A 20,485-nucleotide genomic window follows, 5' to 3' on the forward strand; every position below is an offset into this window, starting at 1 on the left:
AGTCCATCTCACATTGAAAAAAATTTGAAAAATGTGAAATGGGCCAATATGACCCATTTCACATTATATATGGCCCCGTCGTCACCCCACGATAGACGCCAACCCGAAGCGTGGCGAGCGCAGCGAGCCCGCGAGGGGCGGTGGTGCGCGTCCTCCGACCTTTTCATTCCCCTACTATCCACGTCGGCGTGGAGTTGAGAATATATAGTGTGGCGAGCGCAGCGAGCCACCGAGCCCGAAGCGTGGCGAGCGGACGCGTATACCTGTGAAGTTATACGCGTCGCCACGCTTCGGGCTCGGTGGCTCACTGCGCTCGCCACACTATATATTCTCAACTCCACGCCGACGTGGATAGTAGGGGAATGAAAAGGTCGGAGGACGCGCACCGCCGCCCCTCGCTGCGCTCGCCACGCTTCGGGTTGGCGTATATCGTGGTGGGGTTTACGTAGTAAAATTTGGGGGTCTAGGGAATATTTTACATTGAATTCAATGTAAAATCGGGTCCCAGGGACCCGATTTACATTTGATTCAATCAAAAAATCGGGTCGGTCGCGTCGATCGCATCGCATGCGACCAAATCGCATGCAATGCGATCAACGCGATTTTTCCGACATGGCCACCCCGATGTAAATCGGTGTGACCGTGCTAGGAAACAAGTACCAAAAACCCCATGTCAAACTTTTTACTGTTGACCTAGGACCATGTTGACCAAGACCATGTCCACCTAATGACCTGTCAACCTTGTCCAATGTCGACCTAAACCCCTGTTGATCGTGCAGTATGTCGACCTAGTGGTGTCAACCTAATGACTGCCGACCATCTTTAAGTCCACCATACATTCCATACCCTAATATTATGTGACTTTACAGAGACATAAGACTCCTAATGGATGGTGAGGGATATTAATCACAGAATCACAAGTCACCTGAATGTTATTTTGTTCTTTCTCTATCATCTTCTATGTAATCTGTGATGTCTCACCCGGTCTCTAGTAATCTATGATGTCATTATGTTTCTCAGTTATTCCATAATCTTGTGCATTATGTCTCAGTATCCCTCTATTCTATCTCTAGTCTGTGACGTCTTGATGTGTTTTTTTGTTGTTTTTTTTTGTGTCTAGCCATGTGTGTCACATTCTCTTCTGGTCATCGTGTTTCTAGTCACTGTTGTCTCAGTCTCTTCCCATTGTTCTGCTGTACATCTTCATACCTACAGTCTATTCTTTCTGCCTCTCTTCCTAGAATTCTGTCCTGCACCTGTGATCTCTCTCTCGTGTGTACAGTGGCACTGGCTAGATATCCATCTCTGTAGCCTTCCTGTCCATTGTCTGTCTCAGTTTATAACATCCTTTCTCTATTATCTCTATTATTGGTGTCCTGTCCTTTATTTAGTCAGTGGCTTTCCTAAGCATCCAGTCTGTAATGTCTCATTGTCTCTCCATCATAATGGTTCGATATATCACAGGCATCTTATACCTAGTCAGTGAATATTTTGATTTCTTCCCATAATCTCTTTGATGTTTCTATCACCCTGTGTCTTCTCTGTGATGTTCCTATCACCCTGTGTCTTCTCTTTGATGATCCTATCATCCTGTGTCTTCTCTGTGATTTTCCTATCATCCTGTGTCTTTTTGTGACATTCCCATCATCCTGTGTCTTCTCTTTGATGTTCCTATCATCCTGTGTCTTCTCTGTGATGTTTCTATCATCCTGTGTCTTCTCTGTAATGTTCCTATCATCCTGTGTCTTCTCTGTAATGTTCCTATCATCCTGTGTCTTCTCTGTGATGTTCCTATTATCCAGTATCTTCTCTGTGATGTTCCTTTCATCCTGTGTCTTCTCTGTGATGTTCCTTTCATCCTGTGTCTTTTTGTGACATTCCCATCATCCTGTGTCTTCTCTGTGATGTTCCTTTCATCCTGTGTCTTCTCTGTGATGTTCCTATTATCCAGTGTCTTCTCTGTGATGTTCCTTTCATCCCGTGTCTTCTCTGTGATGTTCCTATTATCCTGTGTCTTCTCTGTGATGTTCCTTTCATCCTGTGTTTTCTCTGTGATGTTCCTTTCATCCTGTGTTTTCTCTGTGATGTTCCTTTCATCCTGTGTTTTCTTTGCGATGTTCCTATCATCCTGTGTCTTCTCTGTGATGTTCCTATCACCCTGTGTCTTCTCTTTGATGTTCCTATCATCCTGTGTCTTCTCTGTGATTTTCCTATCACCCTGTGTCTTCTCTGTGATGTTCCTATCATCCTGTGTCTTCTCTGTGATGTTCCTATCATCCTGTGTCTTGTCTGTGATGTTCCTATCACCCTGTGTTTTCTCTGATGTTCCTATCATCCTGTGTCTTCTCTGTGATGTTCCTATCACCCTGTGTCTTCTCTGTGATGTTCCTATCACCCTGTGTCTTCTCTGTGATGTTCCTATCATCCTGTGTCTTCTCTGTGATGTTCCTATCACCCTGTGTCTTCTCTGTGATGTTCCTATCATCCTGTGTCTTCTCTGAGATGTTCCTATCACCCTGTGTCTTCTCTGAGATGTTCCTATCATCCTGTGTCTTCTCTGTGATGTTTCTATCATCCTGTGTCTTCTCTGAGATGTTCCTATCACCCTGTGTCTTCTCTGAGATGTTCCTATCATCCTGTGTCTACTCTGTTATGTTCCTATCATCCTGTGTCTTCTCTGTGATGTTCCTATCATCCTGTGTCTTCTCTGTGATGTTTCCATCATCCTGTGTCTTGTCTCTAAGGTCCATATCACCATGTTTTATCTGTGATGTCCCTATCACCCTGTGCCTTATCTATCATATTTCTATAATTCTCTAGCTACTCTGTCATATTCCGATTATTCCGATTCTACTCTGAGATGTTTTTGTTCACCCTATGCCCTGAGATATCCCCATAATCTTGGATCTACTCTGAGATGTTTTTGTGCACCCTATCCCCTTAGATACCCCTATAATCCTGGTTCTACGCTGAGATGATACCATCATCCTTTGTCTATTCTGTGATGTTCATATCATTCTGTGTCTACTCTGAAATGTTTCTGTATCTTCTGTGTGATGCCCACTGTGAGATGTTCTTATCATCCTGTATCCTCTCCGTGTTTTTATCACCATCACTTGTATTCTCTGCCAAAGTGTGTGATAGCTTGGTATCTCTGTATAATTCTGTATCTAGTGTGTGATAGCTTGGTATCTTCCTATCATCCTGCCTCTAGTTAATGATAGTTCAGTATCTTTATATCATCCTGGACCTAGTGTGTGATAGCTTGGTATCTTCGCATAATTCTGTATCTAGTGTGTAATAGCTAAGTATCTTCTTACCATCCTGACCCTAGTGTGTGTTAGCTTGGTATCTTCTGATCATCCTGTATCTAGTCTGTGATAGCTCAATATCTTTCTATCATGCTGACCCTACTGTGTGATCATATGGTATTTCCCAGCACCCTATACAGTATCTAGTCTGTGATAGCTCAGTATCTTTTATTAGTCTGTCCCAACTATGTGATGGCTCAGTATCTTCTAACAGCCTGTCCCTACTATGTGATAGCTCAGTATCTTTCTATCAGACTGTCCCTACTATGTGATAGCTCAGTATCTTCTATCAGTCTGTGCCTACTATGAGATAGCTCAGTATCTTCTATCAGTCTGCCCCTACTATGTGATAGCTCAGAGTCTTCTATCAGTCTCTCCCTACTATGTGATGGCTCGGTATCTTCTAACAGCCTGTCCCTACTATGTGATGGCTCAGTATCTTCTATCAGCCTGTCCCTACTATGTGATAGCTCAGTATCTTCTATCAACCTGTCCCTACTATGTGATAGCTCAGTATCTTCTATCAGACTGTCCCTACTATGTGATAGCTCAGTATCTTCTATCAGTCTGTCCCTACTATGGGATAGCTCAGTATCTTCTATCAGCCTGTCCCTACTATGTGATAGCTCAGTATCTTCTATCAACCTGTCCCTACTATGTGATAGCTCAGTTTCTTCTATCAGTCTGTCCCTACTATGTGATAGCTCAGTATCTCCTATCAGCCTGTCCATACTATGTTATAACTCAGTATCTTTTATCAACCTGTTCCTACTATGTGATAGCTCAGTATCTTCTATCAGCCTGTCCCTACTATGTGATAGTTCATTATCTTTCTATCAGCCTGTCCCTATGTGATAGCTCAGTATCTTCTATCAGTCTGTCCCTACTATGTGATGGCTCAGTATCTTCTATCAGTCTGTCCCTACTATGTGATAGCTCAGTATCTTCTATCAGCCTGTCCCTACTATGTGATAGCTTAGTATCTTCTATCAACCTGTCCCTACTATGTGGTAGTTCATTATCTTTCTATCAGCCTGTCCCTACTATGTGATAGCTCAGTATCTTCTATCAGCCTGTCCCTACTATGTGATAGCTCAGTATCTTCTATCAGTCTGTCCCTACTATGTGATAGCTCAGTAGCTTCTATCAGCCTGTCCCTACTATGTGATAGCTCAGTATCTTCTATCAACCTGTCCCTACTATGTGATAGCTTAGTATCTTCTATCAACCTGTCCCTACTATGTGATACCTCAGTATCTTCTATCAGCCTGTCCTTACTATGTGATAGTTCATTATCTTTCTATCAGCCTGTGTCTATTATGTGATAGCTCAGTATCTTCTATCAGTCTGTACCTACTATGTGATAGCTCAGTATCTTCTATCAGTCTGTCCCTACTATGTGATAGCTCAGTAACTTCTATCAGTCTGTCCCTACTATGTGATAGCTCAGAGTCTTCTATCAGTCTGTCCCTACTTTGTGATACCTCAGTATCTTCTATCAGCCTGTCCCTACTATGTGATAGTTCATTATCTTTCTATTAGCCTGTCCCTACTATGTGATAGCTCAGTAACTTCTATCAGTCTGTCCCTACTATGTGATGGCTTAGTATCTTCTATCAGCCTGTCCCTATGTGATAGCTCAGTATCTTCTATCAGACTGTCCCTACTATGTGATAGCTCAGTATCTTCTATCAGCCTGTCCCTACTATGTGATAGCTCAGTATCTTCCTATCAGCCTCTCCCTACTATGTGATAGCTCAGTATCTTTAGATCAGCCTGTCCCTACTATGTGATAGCTCAGTATCTTCTATCAACCTGTCCCTACTATGTTATAGCTCAGTATCTTCTATCAACCTGTCCCTACTATGTGATCGCTCAATATCTTCTATCAACCTGTCCCTGCTATGTGATAGCTCAGTATCTTCTATCAGTCTGTCCCTGCTATGTGATAGCTCAGTATCTTCTATCAGCCTGTCCCTACTATGTGATAGCTCAGTTTCTTCTGTCAGCCTGTGTCTATTATGTGATAGCTCAGTATCTTCTATCAGCCTGTGTCTACTATGTGATAGCTCAGTAACTTCCTATCATTTTGTATCTCTTCTGTAATAGCTTGGTATCTTCCTATCAGTATATAACCCTAGTCCGTGATAGTTCAGTATCTTTCTACCAGTCTAACTCTAGTGTGGTATAGCTTGGTATCTTCCTATCATACTGATCCTAGTCTGTGATAGCTCTGTATATTGTGATAATTTTGGTCCTAGTCTGCGAAAGTCGGTATCTTTTTTTTATCATGCTGGCCTACTGTGTGATAGGTTGGTATCTTGCTAACATCCTGTAACTAGTTTGTGATAGCTCAGTATTTTCCTATAATCCTGGCCCTAGTCTGTGATAGCTCAATGTCCTCCTATCATATGGAAGCTAGTATGTGATAGCTCAGTACCTTCCTATCATGCTGGCCCTATTCTGTGATAACTCAGTATACTTCTATCATTCAGGTCCTAGTCTGTGATAGCTCAGTATCCTTCTATCATACAGGCCCTAGTCTGTGATAGCTCAGTACCTTTCTATCCTACAGGCCCTAGTCTGTGATAGCGCAGTATCCTTCTATCATACAGTCCCTAGTCCAAAGGTTCACAAACTGTGTGACTAGGCACCCTGGGGTGCCTCAGGACACTTGCAGGGGTGCCTTGGGTTGGTGGTCCAGGATCAATTCATATTATTAATGGTCAATGTAACAGGCAAAACCAGTGCTGGTGGCTGCCAATCATAATATATGTGGACAAACAGGAGCAAATCCTGTCCCTCACCACATAACTGTGACATATAAACACAATGCACTTCATTTAATATTTTTTTCTAAATTTCTCAATAAGAAACATTTGGCCTAGGGGTGCCTTGAAAACATTTCTATGCTCTAGGGCGCCATGATTCAAAAAAGTGTGGGAACTACTGCCCTAGTCTGTGATAGCTCAGTATCCTTCTATCATACTGGCCCTACTCTGTGATAGCTCAGTATCCTTCTATCATACAGTCCCTAGTCTGTGATAGCTCACTATCCTTCTATCATACAGTCCCTAGTCTGTGATAGCTCAGTATCCTTCTATCATACAGTCCCTAGTCTGTGATAGCTCAGTATCCTTCTATCATACAGGCCCTAGTGTGTGATAGCGCAGTATCCTATGATACAGGACCTAGTCTGTGATAGCTCAGTATCCTTCTATCATACAGGCCCTAGTCTGTGATAGCTCAGTATCCTTCTATCATACAGTCCCTAGTCTGTGATAGCTCAGTATCCTTATATCATACAATCCCTAGTCTGTGATAGCTCAGTATCCTTCTATCATACAGGCCCTAGTCCGTGATAGCTCAGTATCCTTCTATCATACAGTCCCTAATCTGTGATAGCTCAGTATCCTTCTATCATACAGGCCCTAGTCTGTGATAGCTCAGTATCCTTCTATCATACAGTCCCTAGTCTGTGATAGCTCAGTATCCTTCTATCATACAGTCCCTAGTCTGTGAAAGCTCAGTATCCTTCTATCAAACAGTACTCAGTCTGTGATAGCTCAGTGTCCTTCTATCATACAGGCCCTAGTCTATAGCTCAGTATCCTTCTATCATACAGGCCCTAGTCTGTGATAGCTCATTATCCTTCTATCATAGAGGCACTAGTCTATAGCTCAGTATCCTTCTATCATACAGGCCCTAGTCTGTGATAGCTCAGTATCCTTCTATCATACAGGCCCTAGTCTATGGCTCAGTATCCTTCTATCGTACAGGCCCTAGTCTGTGATAGCTAAGTATCTTACTAGCATCCTGACTCAAGTCTTCCTATCATCCTTTTTCTCATTTCTGTTTTTGTGTCTTAGTTGCAATAACTCCACCCCCTAGTACGTGAGTGGGGCAATGCCCTGAGTCCTGCGCAGCGTGTGTTGTTCTGAAGACACTCCGCACTGAACTGGCCTAAATGACCCTATGTCCCCATACATAACTTACTGGCTACTGCATGCAGCCCCATCCCCTGTACATAGACCGGGGTATTCTGTATGCGGTGAGTGATGAGTATCTCTTTACATTATGCTAAGTATCAGCTAGCACAACCCGTCTGGGGTTCAGTGGGTTATTCCGAATGCAGGGAGGATCTTACACAGCCAACAGATGGCAACTTATATGACATGCAATATATGGTTACTTTGGGAATATAAGGACCTACATACAGTAAACATTACATACACAGTGGTAGTGATCTGTATAGTTATATATATATATTCATGCAGTTAGAGTGACTACCTGTGTACAGATATGGAATCAGTTACGTATATAGGTATATAGGACACCTTTGTGTATTTATATATAACCCCCCCCCCCCCCCCCAGGGCATACGTCACTAATCCGTCATATAGCAGATCCCACATATTCTCTATACTGGAGCCTGATCCTGTAATCCTGTGTAACATTGTGTGATCTGCCTGTAACTTGTGCTCTTACTAACCCTGTATATGGGACATGTGGATGTATGTCAGATAATAAACTGATTGAAATATTCATCTTTGTCACAAGTTTTTATTTTACAAGTTACAAATTAATTTGTATTTTTATTTCTCACAGTTATAGAACCGTGGTTCGTACGGGTCCGAATTAGGCCCTTTCCCCGATGTTCGGGGTCTGCGAATACGCAAACCCCCAGGAGCGAACGGCTCACAATCGCTGAGCCGTTTGCGCGAGGAGGGAAGGAAGGGGAGTGAACAGGAGCCGGCAGCAGGAGAACACCCACCGTTTTTTGGGGGTCCCCATTAAAATGCTGGGGGTTCCCCTGGGAATACAGGCATGACGATGCCTGTGTGTGGCAGGCAGCTGATGTCATCATGTCACATGACGTCAGTACCCGCTCCCAGTTCGGACTACTGCAGGCATCTGAAAAGTAAGTAAGCTTTTCAGAGCGTCAGTAATACATTGTGGTGATACTAAATTTATGTTGTTACCATCGGAAATCTGGTGGCTTTGGGGAGTAAATTGCAAATATTTTGGGATAAATGAGCCCCGAAGAGAAACTGACCCTCTAATTGGGACAGAGGGTTTTACACCATCCGCCCCCTGCTGGCAGCATTGTGGTTTTCCCTGTTCTTTTCAGCAGTGTCATCTGCTACCACCTACTGGCTGCAAGAAATATCACAGCTGTAATTATATCACAGCGACAGAATATGGTTCGCTTATGTCAGTCATATCCAAACTACGGGCCTCCAGCTGTTGTGAAACTACAAGTCCCATCATGCCTTGCCACAGTTTTGCTATTAGGGAATGATACAACTATGGCAAGGCATGCTGGGATGTTTAGTTTCACAAAAGCTGGAGGGCCACAGTGTGGCTTATGTGACTGTGAGCACAGACGGAGCGGCCAATCCAGGTAAGCATTAAAGGGGCATACACACGGAGCAATTTTGAGCTGTTTTTTAAGCAATCTGACTAGATTGCTTAGAACAGATCTCTCTGTGTGTATGCCCCTGAGAGGTGATGATGAGCTTGCTTGTTAAGTCAATGCATGCAGTCAAAATGTAGTCAGGTGACTGCAAATCTCTCTGTGTGAACAGAATGAGAGATAGTGATTGCAAAAACTACTTAGCAAAATTGCCTAGCACACATCTCTACATGTGTATGTGCCTATACACTTGCCAATCAGCTGTTTCATATATACGTGCCCTGTCATACAACAGGGCAGCAGCAGGCTCTATAATACCAGGCCCCTCAGTGAGGTATTAATCTCCTTACTAAACTACTGACATTTCTCAGTTATAAAGGAAATGTGGTGCTTGTATAAAAATAGGCTCCAATGTATAAATAATATGCAGAAGTCAGAGTTACCCGGAATCGCAGAAATAGTGGCACATATGTCTCTGGCCGCATCGCCAGACCTCAGCACCACTGATATGATGTGGCAGGACTTTACCACAGCACTGATTAAACTCTCTGACCTCCTATATCAGTGACATATAGAAGTGATGTAAGAGAGCCAAACTTCCTCTAGTCAACACAATGTCATAAAAAAACATCACTTACTTATTATAGGGATGGCCATTGACCATTGTTGGCTATCAAGGTGCACAGCGCTTCGTCTGGGATGTGAGCTAGGCCACAGTAGCTAATGGCATCTTCCAATGGCATTGATTAGCCCACAGTAGTCTAAAGCTGGGTACACATATGTACAATTTCATTTTTCTTGCGACCGTTCGATCGACCGAATACACGTTCGGCCGTCCAAAACATACGACCGATCTGCGCGTACACATATGTACAATTTTACTTGCGACGTCCGATGTACTCCCGTCCAAACAATCGCAAGAAAAAGATTGTACCACCGTACACACTCTCCCGATCTGGCTATTTGCACGATAAAAATGTACACAACATTATCATAATGGGCTGGATTAAAAGAGCATACCATCTATCTATCTATCTATCTATCTATCTATCTATCTATCTATCTATCTATCTATCTATCTATCTATCTTCTATAACTATATCTGTCAGGAATGCACACACAACGATTATTTATTTCAAAAGGAATGCACACACAACGAATATTCTTTAACAGCATGGCGCGGAAAGTACGGGGGAGAAGACTTCCTGTTGTTTACATGCTGCGCTGATGGAGGGATGACGCAGCTAGTCAACACCCACATGGGCGTGCTGCTTTTGGGAGGAATGATCGCAGGAACGGGCTGCATATCGATCGAACGTGCGTACACATGTCACTTTTCTTTCGATATGGAGCCGTCCTGTCGGAAGAATATTAAGCAGCAAAGAACCTGCGACCGACCGACCGTGGACGGCCAAGAGCGTTTTTGGCCGTTTATCGATCGCAACGAAGGGATCGGGACTGCGTACACATATATACAATCGAACGGCCGTTCGTCCGCAGATTGGAAGAACGGCCCGACGATTGTACATATGTGTACCCAGCTTAAGAGTTACTGCGGTGGTTCCCATATTAAGTGTCTCAGGACATATGCAGGGGTGCGAGCGGTTGATTATCCAGTACCAAATTGTTTTTATGGCATAGTTGCCATTCTGCAGGAGTCTCCCTGCAATAACAACAATCTCCCTCTCTCCCTCATTAGTCTAGCAATCTCCCTCATGTCACCTAGCCCACAATACACTGTTACATTTTTGAGGGAAAAAGGAATGAGAGATAGAAAAATTTACATTGAATCATCAGCACCATTTCCCAGCACTTTACCAAGTATAGTATCTCTTACTAACTGCTTTGGGGCTCATCTACATTTGTATATACTGTAAGTCATTTTAAAAGATTCCCCTCAGATGTAGCAGTACACACCCACGCTGCTAGGTGCCACGTTCACAATCTCTTTTCACAATCTCTCCATATATGGAACTAGCCACGCCCTTTGGGTGGATCATGACACGCCCCCTCAATGGGGTGCTTTGCAAAATTCTACTACCAACTATAATCTCCTTGAAACTAGTGCTCAAAAGTAGGTAAGTATGATTTATGGTCAATGTGATTGGCAGGTTTTGCTTTGTCATATAATATATGGACAAGCAGAAGCACAACCCTGTGCCCCGCCGCAGCACTGAATGACAGGTAAGCACAATTTACTTCATTGACTAATCTTTGCTGAAGTTCTCAATAAGAGATTATAATACTTTAATGTGCTGCGATTTAACCCCTTGATTGCCAATATCATACCTCCCAACTGTCCCGTTCACGGGATCGTCACGGTTTTTGGGGACTTTCCCGCATCCCTCCCGGGGCTGGCATTCTCCCGCCGTGGGGGGCAGTTGGGAGTCCCGCAGGGGCGTAACTAGACCTTTCTTGGCCCCATAGCAAAATTTAGAATGGGGCCCCCCCTCGTTATTGCAGATATGCTTCCGAGTAGTGTACAAAATGGGAATTTAGAAGTGGGGAAATGAAAATAGGATCATCCTAGGTATCCCTTTTACGTGCTCTCCTTTGTGTCTGGTTACATGTGTCTCTCTCCTTTAAATTACCCATATGCAACTCGCTCCCTACCACCCTTTCAGCCCCTTCTTGCCTCTCAACTCCTCCACTTCTCACTAAGGGCCAGATGAATCAAGCTTCAAAAAGTGATAAAATGGAGAGTGATAAACAGCCAGCCAATCCGCTCCTACCTGTCATGTTACAGACTGGGTTTGAAAAATAACAGGTAGGAACTGATTGGCTGGTTGTTTATCACTCTCCATTTTGAAGCTTGATAAATCTGGCCGTAAATACCTCCACCCCTTCACCCCCTACTTAATTCTTCCTCTCTAACCCCTAGTCTTATCCTCAGCGCTTTTCTCACCCACTTCTTTTGAAATAGTGTGCAATACCAGGACAGATACACACTGCGTTACACAATGTCACACCCACTGTCACACATGGCATGCACCAACTGTCACACACACTGTCAGTCACACATACAAGTTACTTTTACTGTCACACACTGAATGCACCTACTGTCACACACACATACACACAATGTGCTCACTGCAGGTCCCCAGCGTTGTATCCGGACACATCTTGCGGAAGCTATGCAGATGTCAGGGTGGCCGGGGTCTCTAAGCACGGCTCCGCTCCTCTGTGTGTGCAGCTCCAGGTGCAGCTTCCGTTGGCTGTCAGCGGCAGAGCCGGCAGTCACTGCTACATCAGGGGGGTGATGGTGGATATCGCACTGGGTTCCAGTGCTGCTGGTGCGGTTGAACTAAGTGGGGAACGGCGCATGTGGGAAGTGTGACTATGCCCTGCCCCACTTCCAGCGTTGCTTCTGTTCTACACTACAGAATCAGATTAATCTGCAGCGCAGCCGCACAGAAGCTAGGCACCCTGCAGCATTTGAAACATGGTGTTTAAAAAAATGGAAGAGGGTGCAGGGGATGATCTGCTTGACCGGGCCCCCCCAAGATGCCCGGCAGGCGGACCCCATAGCAGTTGCATCCCCTGCACCCTCTGTAGATATGCCACTGGAGTTCCGTCCCCCCGTCCCCTGTGAATAGATGCTGTGTGCATGCGCACAGCGTCTATCCTTGCCAGTGGCGTAACTACCTTTTATGCGCCCCCCCGCCGCTAAAATATCGGCGCCCCCCCTTGCCCTCCCCCTCCCCTCGGCGCACCCCCCCCCCCCGATGCTCTTACCTGCCCGGCCAAATCTGCAGTCACGGTCCCGTCGCCTGCTGCTGCTATAATGAAAACGGACTCTTAGAAAATGGCTGCCCCATACTGCAGACAGAAAACTGTCTGCAGTATGGGGGCAGCCATTTTCTAAGAGTCCGTTTTCATTATAGCAGCAGGAGCCGGTGCCGGGAGACGGAGAGACGGCGACGGGACCATGAAGGCAGGCAAGACAGCAGCGGGTAACTATAGCCCCGCAGACCCCGGCGCCCACATGTTCTCTGCGCCTCCCCGCCACCGCGGGGGCTGCGGAGCTATAGCTACGCCACTGATCCTTGCAGCCTGACGGGCTGGGAACATAGCTAGTAGCTCCCAAAGCCGCTAGCCATGCCCCCAAAGTGGAGAAAACTGGGGGTGTGACCTCGCGACAATAGGCCACGCCCCCTGCCTCCGGCGCGCTCAGCATCCCTCCTGGCTCGGACAGAATGTTGGGAGGAATGCCAATATCTCTGTGAGAGATGAGCAAAATATCCACTAAAAATGCCAGCGTCGCTACTTTACATATTTGATTCTGTGTGTGTGTGTGTGTGTGTGTATATATGTGTATATATATATATATTTATTTTATACACACACACATATATATATATATATATATATATATATATATATATATATATATATATATAGGCACGCCATACTTGCATTCCCTTTTTTTTTTTTTTTTTAATGGAAGGGGGCACCAAACTCCAACTTTCCTCCATGGGACTTCAATGAAGTAACTTATTCCCCTGAACCGGAGGATCACTCAGACAGCCGATGCTCAGGCTACGTCTCCCAATATGCTAAAATAGAATATTTTGTTTGTATTTTGTGTGTTATTCCTGCACTTTCCCATGACACATAACACTGTGATTACATCTCTGCACATCAGCTTGTTACTTCCCTGTTCTGACCCCACACACTATCGTTACTCCTCCGTCCTGTCCTACAACTCTCTCTCTTTCTGCTGTGAAGTCAGTGATGTGTTCTGGAGAGTACCAGTAACCGGTACCGTTGCGTCTGTCTGGGAAACAGATGGTAACACAAGACTGAGCTTTCAGGAAACTGTGAAGGGCTTTTGATCTACCAATCAGAGCGCAGAGCTTGCAGTCTCACCGACTGCCTGTGAAACTTGCTTACGTGCACTGTGTACGATGGATGTTCAGGGGAGGCTGGATATCTCCAACCGAGACCCCCAGGATGTGTATGAGCTGATACACCGACTGGGCAGTGGGAGCTATGGGGAAGTGTTTAAGGTAAGAATATCAGGCTCTTACTGTATACTGTGTTTCTGAGCAAATATCCCTTTTCTCATTGAGTATGGAGGATGTAAGCCTTCATCTTATTTAGCATCAGTAACTGCACGGTACCATCTGCTGCATGCAGTGCAGCCATCAGGGGGGGACTGTGGGGACTCCAGGCCCAGGCCCAGACAGAAAGGGGGCCCAGGACTAGAGTTTATAAAGTTTCATCAACAACATTCACATTTCCCTTGAAGCAATGTAGAGGTTGAGTAGGTCGGCCAGTGCTGCAGACACAGGTCTCACCAGCCATTCTAGGTGTTCGAGAAAGGGAAGGGCCCGGGGGGTCCTGCTTGTTTTGTCAGTTCCGGGCCCCACAATTTCTGGTGGCAGCCCTGGATGCATGCATTGGTGATTTCGCTGTCTTGAGCTTAAGTGCTTTCTCGTGTTCTGGGGAACTTCACTGTTGTAGAACGTGCTATGGTTCTAGGCTCCCCTCACCCTCATTCTCCCAGGAAGCCGTCTTATACCCTGACTGGGAATTACTCTCATCATGATGCATAAAAGGCATCTATAGACACACAACTATTGGGTATAATATGACCAATACCCCACAGTGTCCGCAATGCTGCCCCTACAACCTGAAGCCAATCGCCGCTCATGGGCGCCATATGCATGGGGTGCTCGCAGTGAGACAACAAGGGGAGAGCCATAGGCGAGCTGGAAGGGACACCCTTTCCTGGCAATAAGAGCCCCTGACTAGAAGTTCTGTGATCGCACTTTCCTTTCTTTGCAGGGCCTGAGCTGCACTTGTGGTTACTAGTTGAGCTCTTTGCAGCCTCAGTCTCTGCTAGGATGTTATTATCTTATCAGTAGATTATCTTATAAATGCCTGTATCCGGACTGGCTATTGGGCTGATTCAGAGTTGTACATAAACCCCCTGGCTTACGCAATGCTGATGTTTACCGATTGGTGAATACACACTGGATCCGACCTGGGCATGTGCCAATCTCTGTCTGTGATCTCGCTCGCGGTGCCCCAAAGTGAAGCGTGATTGATAATCTGCAACCGTTTGGGGTTATGGCGGCAGGGACCGTTATACAAAAGGAGGCGGGTCATCCCATTTTGTAGGCGTGCTGCGTTCAGGGCCTGTGTCTTCCAATCCAGATATCCTGGCCCAGCAAGCCTGGAGCTCACAACTATCTTAAGTAACCTGAAGGATTCTCAGATGGATGATGGGCACTGAGCCCTCTGTGCATTCACGATGTAGTTATGCCGCCAGAGAGAGACGATACTGCATCCTGCCAGCCCCGGGAGCTGCAGCCAAATAGACCGTGCAGGTGGAGAATAGTGAGCACTTTCTTGCCTGCATAGTCCATTCGGCCGGGCGATAGTGACACTGCGGGACCGTGCATCGCTATACACTGCTGTGTACATGGGGCAATTCAGTCATACCTTCTAGGCAATTTTGATGATCTAGTCAAAATTGCCTGGAAGAATCAGGCTTAGGTACCGACGGTAAGTCAGTATCTCCTAGCATACCTCCCAACAGTCCCGATTTTAGCGGGACAGTCCCGATTATCAGGGCCTGTCCCGCTGTCCCACCCACGGGCGGCAGTGTCCCGCGGTGTGGGGGGGCTGTTGGGAGTCCCCCCTGTCAGCTGCTAAGCAGCGGGGAATAAACGCTGTGCACACGTGCACAGCGTCTATTCCTGCAGCCAGGGGGCTGGGGGCATGGCTAGAGGCTCACAAAGCCTCTGGGTCATGCCCCCATAGCGGCAAAATGGGGGCGTGGCCTCGCGTGAGAGCCGCGCGTATAGGCCACGCCCCCAAATAAGGCCACACCTCCGAAAATTTAGGCGCGCCTGCGGCGCACAGCAGAAGCATCCCACCTGCTGAACTGGCAAAGTTGGGAGGTATGTCCTAGCATAGATAGACTGTGCAGGCAAGGCAATATAGACTAGACAAGGGGTAGCCAACTCCAGTCCTCGAAAGCTAGCAACAGTTCACATTTTCCAGACAACCAAGCTGCTGCACAGGTGCACTCATTACTGACTGACACATTTTAAAAGATCCACAGGTGGAACTAATTACTTCACTTGTGATTCTGTGAGGAGATCTGGAAAACATTAACTGTTGGTAGCTCTCAAGGACTGGAGTTGGCTACCTCGGGAATAGATCATAGACCAGTGTTTCCCAATGCTGGTGCCCAAGTATCCCCCAACAGGGCATGTTTTCCAGGTCACCCGGCAGGTGCACAGGTGCACTCATTATTCAGACACATTTTAGAAGAGACACTGGTGCATCTAATTATTTCACGTGTGATTCTGTGAGGAGACCTGGAAAACGTGCACTGTTGGGGGTCCCTGAGGACCAGCGTTGGGAACCACTGTCATAAACTATCAATAGTTAGACAAAATCTCTTAGTCAAAATTGGCCATTAGCCAATATCTCACCGTGTGTACAGGGGCCTACACACGAGGCAACACTGCTGAGCAATCTGAGAAATGTAGATCGCTCAATGAGTATGCACACATAGAATAGTGCGGATCTCTGCAGGTGTCAGATGGTTGCAGTAAGTGGGGTCCACAAGATCACAGCATAATTACACCTTGATGCAGATGGGGATGTTATATTAGGTTTCATGGCTCTTGCAGGTGCTGGTCTGACATCCACAGGGACCCGCATAGGTTTGTGGATATATATAATATGTATATATATATATATTGAAAACATATTGTGGTTAGCAGGCCACAGAGAACATATCTTATTGGCCAGGCTGAGGTAAGGTCACCCATCTGGAGAGCTGTGTGAGTAGTCTGGCCACCTGCCGGCTGCGAGCTGCCTGCCCCCGTCCACGCTGTGCTCTGTGGCTTCCTGTGCTTGTACATGTCACAGGTGCGTGCAGCATCCTCTGGGCTTCCTGTAAGAGTGCTCGCTCTGCACGCCCTTTCTCATAGTAACTACTGCAATGCTGGCTTGTGTGGAAGGTCCAGCGCTGGCCCTGCTCTCTGTGCTATGGGGCCGAATCAGTCCCATTCGGCTGGGGCTGAATTCGGCCCCTATCAGACGGTGGTGGGTCTGTGCATGCGCGTATATGCACACGTGCAGCCCCCTGCGAGGGTCACACTCACTGAGGCATTTGTACACTAAGGGGAGGGCCAGGGGTAAGCCGCAGGGAAACGGCCAGCATTTAACGGGCGCCCACATGAAACTGCTGGGGGTTATCCGCTGGGAACGCAGGGTGGTGATGCCTGCATGACATCACATGATCACATGATGTCAGCGCACGCCCCTTTTCGGCAGATAGCGACTATTATTAACGAAGGCAGGATAAATCATACAATGGGGAGTGACTATTGAATGATTTCTCCATGCTAGCAAAGGGATTCGGGTGCAGGGAGGGGGGGGGGGGGGGGGGGGGGGGGCAATCGTCCTGCCGGTGCTCGCTTGCCAAGCGAGCCAACTTGAATCAGGCCCTATGTTTGTCTCATATAGCAATGACTAACCACAATGGAGGGGCATTACTTATCTTCCCATACCAAGACGCTCATCCTGAGTGGGCCGCAGCCACGTCTTTATGCTAATGATGATCTTCCTATTGGGACCCCCATCGACAGTGGCACTAATGTCTCTCCGTATTTAGATGCACCATGGCTTGCAGCTTATACTAGCCCTGTGGGTGGTCAGTTTCTCAGTCTTGTGTCAATGCCACTAAGTCTTTTGACGCAACTGCTGTCAATGACATGCCCATGTCTGGATAGACCCCACCCCCACCATTACCACTACCACCGCCGCCGCCACACCCGTTACCTCCCAGGAACGGACACTGAGATACACTCTCCCTGCATCCAAATACGTTCTGCATCCCTGAGTGGTAAATATAGGGGTACAAGCGCAGCGCTACTGGGACACGTGCAGAATTAAAGCACCGTCCATTTGTGTGTGACATCACCACTGCATCCACCTCTGAATCAGGCACATTGTATTTCCAGAACATCAAATGGAATTTCTCTAGTTGTTTATTTATTTGACCAAAGCTTAGGTGTCCGGAGCCATCTTTCTATAGGTACCGGAAAGAGGAGCAAGAGGCCGGCATCCCCCCTCCCCACACCTACCCAAATTGTATGAGAGGCGCCAATCAATGTATGAACCAGAATCCGTGGTTGGAGGAAAAGCGGTCAGCTGATCACTGGGAACATTGCTGTGCTCAGTAGCCAGATATGGAGGATGTGTTGTTCACAGAGGGTACACTTTGGCACAGCAACCTCTAATGCTGGGTACACACTGGCTGAAACACTGTATAGGCCTTTCAACTGATCACCCTATATATCGCTCGTCCTTCCGCCAGTGTGTCCAGCAACATGTCTGTGTGAACAACCTCGTTCGCTGACATATTGCATCTGTTGTGTAGCACCGCCATTGGCTGACATATGTAAATATATATGGGTGCATCGTGCTGTGTGTATGGGCGTATGGGCGATCCGCCGTCTGACCGTACACCCACAGCTCAACTGGGCACAGAGATGGGGTGTGCCAGCGCTGGCTGAATAATTAGAAAGACCAGACGGTATCTCAAAAATATAACAAATTTAATTTACATATATAAAAAATATAGCGCACCACTCACTCCCTTTTCTTGTTATTCAACTGGGCACAGGGCCGTCTTAACAGCAGTGTGGGCCCCTGGATAAAAGCGAAGCACTGGGGCCCTTACCCATTCTCCCCTCCTAGGGGTGGGGGTGCTATCAGCAGCAGCTTTGATGTCCCACGGGTGGCAGGGGGTGCTCTATCTTCCACTCAACATGTAGGACCTGGAGCCGTAACTTCTGCTAATTACTCCTTTACTGCACAGGTGGTGGGAGGGAGAACACTAACGTGTGGAAGGGGGCACTGAGCTGAATGAAGGGTCCCTTGTAAATGACTTCCAGGGAGGTAGGAAGTGTTTTATAATGGAGTGGGCTTAATATTCGTCATTTTCCGGTGGAAGGGCAGCTTGTTTGACTGCAGATATTGCCATTATCTGGAAATAGATTTCTTAGCCTTTAATACTATAAAAACCTAGAGTCCCAACTTTCAGGAGGTGCTGGGAACCTGGGGAACAGAGATCAGGAGCCAGAGCAATCCATTGACAAAAATATAAAACTGTACACCAGACGTTTGGAGCTGGAGCAGGGACCGGCTGCTGGAAGGCTGATATCTCTGGTTCTGGGCATGATAGAGACATGCCGCTAGTGTCGACAGAAAGGGAAGAGTCCCAGCTTTTGGAATATACTCTCAGAAAAACTCTAAGTCAGAGAGAACCTGAGAAATAGGACTGGGAATTGCAATTAACAGGTCGGATGTGGATTGCTGCTTTGAAGTTGGATATCTCCAGTTCCCCCCGGCCGAATTTCAAAATTCTGGTATCCTTGGAAAAAGGGGATCCTCATCTATCAGCATAGTGCCCTTATACACCTGGGGCCTCTGGGCAAGTGCCCATTAAGCCCATAGGAAAAGACGGCCCTGACTGGGCATGACATCACAACTGATTAGGCAGTGTGAATGCAAACAACACTGCCCGATCCGTCTGCAGATTCAGGGCGGTATTCAATGTGAATACCTGCAAGGTGCAGCGAATCCTTTTTAGGATTCGCTGCACATTCGCCACGTTCCGGAGCCAGCGGGCTCCGGTATTCAACGTGTCAGGGGCTCGCTGCCCCTGACAGGCGAATATGAGCTCCTGCGGCGAATGCCGCAGGGAGCCTGAGGACGGTGGCAGGCAGAGAGATGGAAGTCTCTCTGCCTGCCCCTGAACGTTTGTGGGGGGCAGGTGGGCTCCCCGGGTGCCAGGCAGCACAGGCTACCCCCCGGGGGTGCCAGCAGGGGAGCGTATATTTACTACACACGATCGTAACGATCGAGTGCAGTGAATATATGAATATGTAATGAGCGGCTCGGCTCCGGCGCCCCCTGCTGGCTGCTGTGTAAAAAAATATATATATTTTTTTAAATTAAATATATATTCATGTGCTTACAGCACATGAATAAAAAAAGCATGCCCCTCCTCAGAATAAAATTCCTGATTTTTAGACACCAAATGTAAAAAACAAAACACTTTATTTTAAAAGTTCACATTCCACTTCTCCATAAAAGGATAGCGATTGCTACTCGGTGAATCATGGCGAAAAAAACCTTCAAATGTATTCGCCATGTGGTCATTGAATAGGGTGATTCACCGTTTTTGTCAAAAATTCGCCAAACAGCACAAATTCGCCATAAAAACATGGCGAATCAGGCTCATTGAATACCGCCCACAGTATCTATATGTGTATTCCCAGACTCACGGTATCAATCCTTTTACTTCTTGCACATTTCGCCCTTCTGCACGATTCATTCCACCAGCTGTAGACTGTGATGACCACAACCTTGTACTTTTCCTCCATGGTAGTTTCCAATAACCAGCAGCCTAGAGGTATATCATGGGTCATTTCTTGCTGTCAGGTGAACCCTTGTCCAGTTATGTGTATACATTGTTGAAGCACAGGCACTCTGTGCTGCTTCTATCGTTATAATAGAATATGGTGGGCACGAAGAGCCAGAGTCTGCATAAAGTGCAACCTCCTACCTTATGTGCTTCTACTGTAGCCATATTTACTGTGTTACAGAACTGCACACACATTATGCCATACTTAGCTCCCGATGTGAGACACCCAGATGCCTGCACGATACTACTGTGCTACTGCACTAACATCAGTGAGTTTCCAATACTGCTGTGTGCATT

General features: G+C 46.5%; 1 protein-coding gene and 1 long non-coding RNA gene across 2 annotated transcripts in view; both read left to right on the forward strand.

The window, feature by feature from the left end:
* The first annotated feature begins 363 nt into the window (after positions 1 to 363).
* On the forward strand, positions 364 to 7,856 carry LOC146036101 (uncharacterized). Its single transcript, XR_014460774.1, has 2 exons — positions 364 to 7,053; positions 7,091 to 7,856. It is a non-coding gene; the product is annotated as an uncharacterized LOC146036101 (long non-coding RNA).
* A 5,700-nt stretch (positions 7,857 to 13,556) lies between these two features.
* The window catches only part of MAP4K1 (mitogen-activated protein kinase kinase kinase kinase 1), a 70,011-nt gene continuing 63,082 nt past the window's right edge, over positions 13,557 to 20,485 (forward strand). The window contains exon 1 of the mRNA XM_083159907.1: positions 13,557 to 13,736. Coding sequence (XP_083016033.1) covers positions 13,635 to 13,736 — 102 coding nt within the window. The 5' untranslated portion in view covers positions 13,557 to 13,634. The remainder of the gene's footprint in view (positions 13,737 to 20,485) is intronic.

The sequence above is a fragment of the Crinia signifera genome, chromosome 9, assembly GCF_055691185.1.
Source record: "Crinia signifera chromosome 9, ASM5569118v1, whole genome shotgun sequence".
In the NCBI taxonomy this organism is placed as follows: Eukaryota; Metazoa; Chordata; class Amphibia; order Anura; family Myobatrachidae; genus Crinia; species Crinia signifera.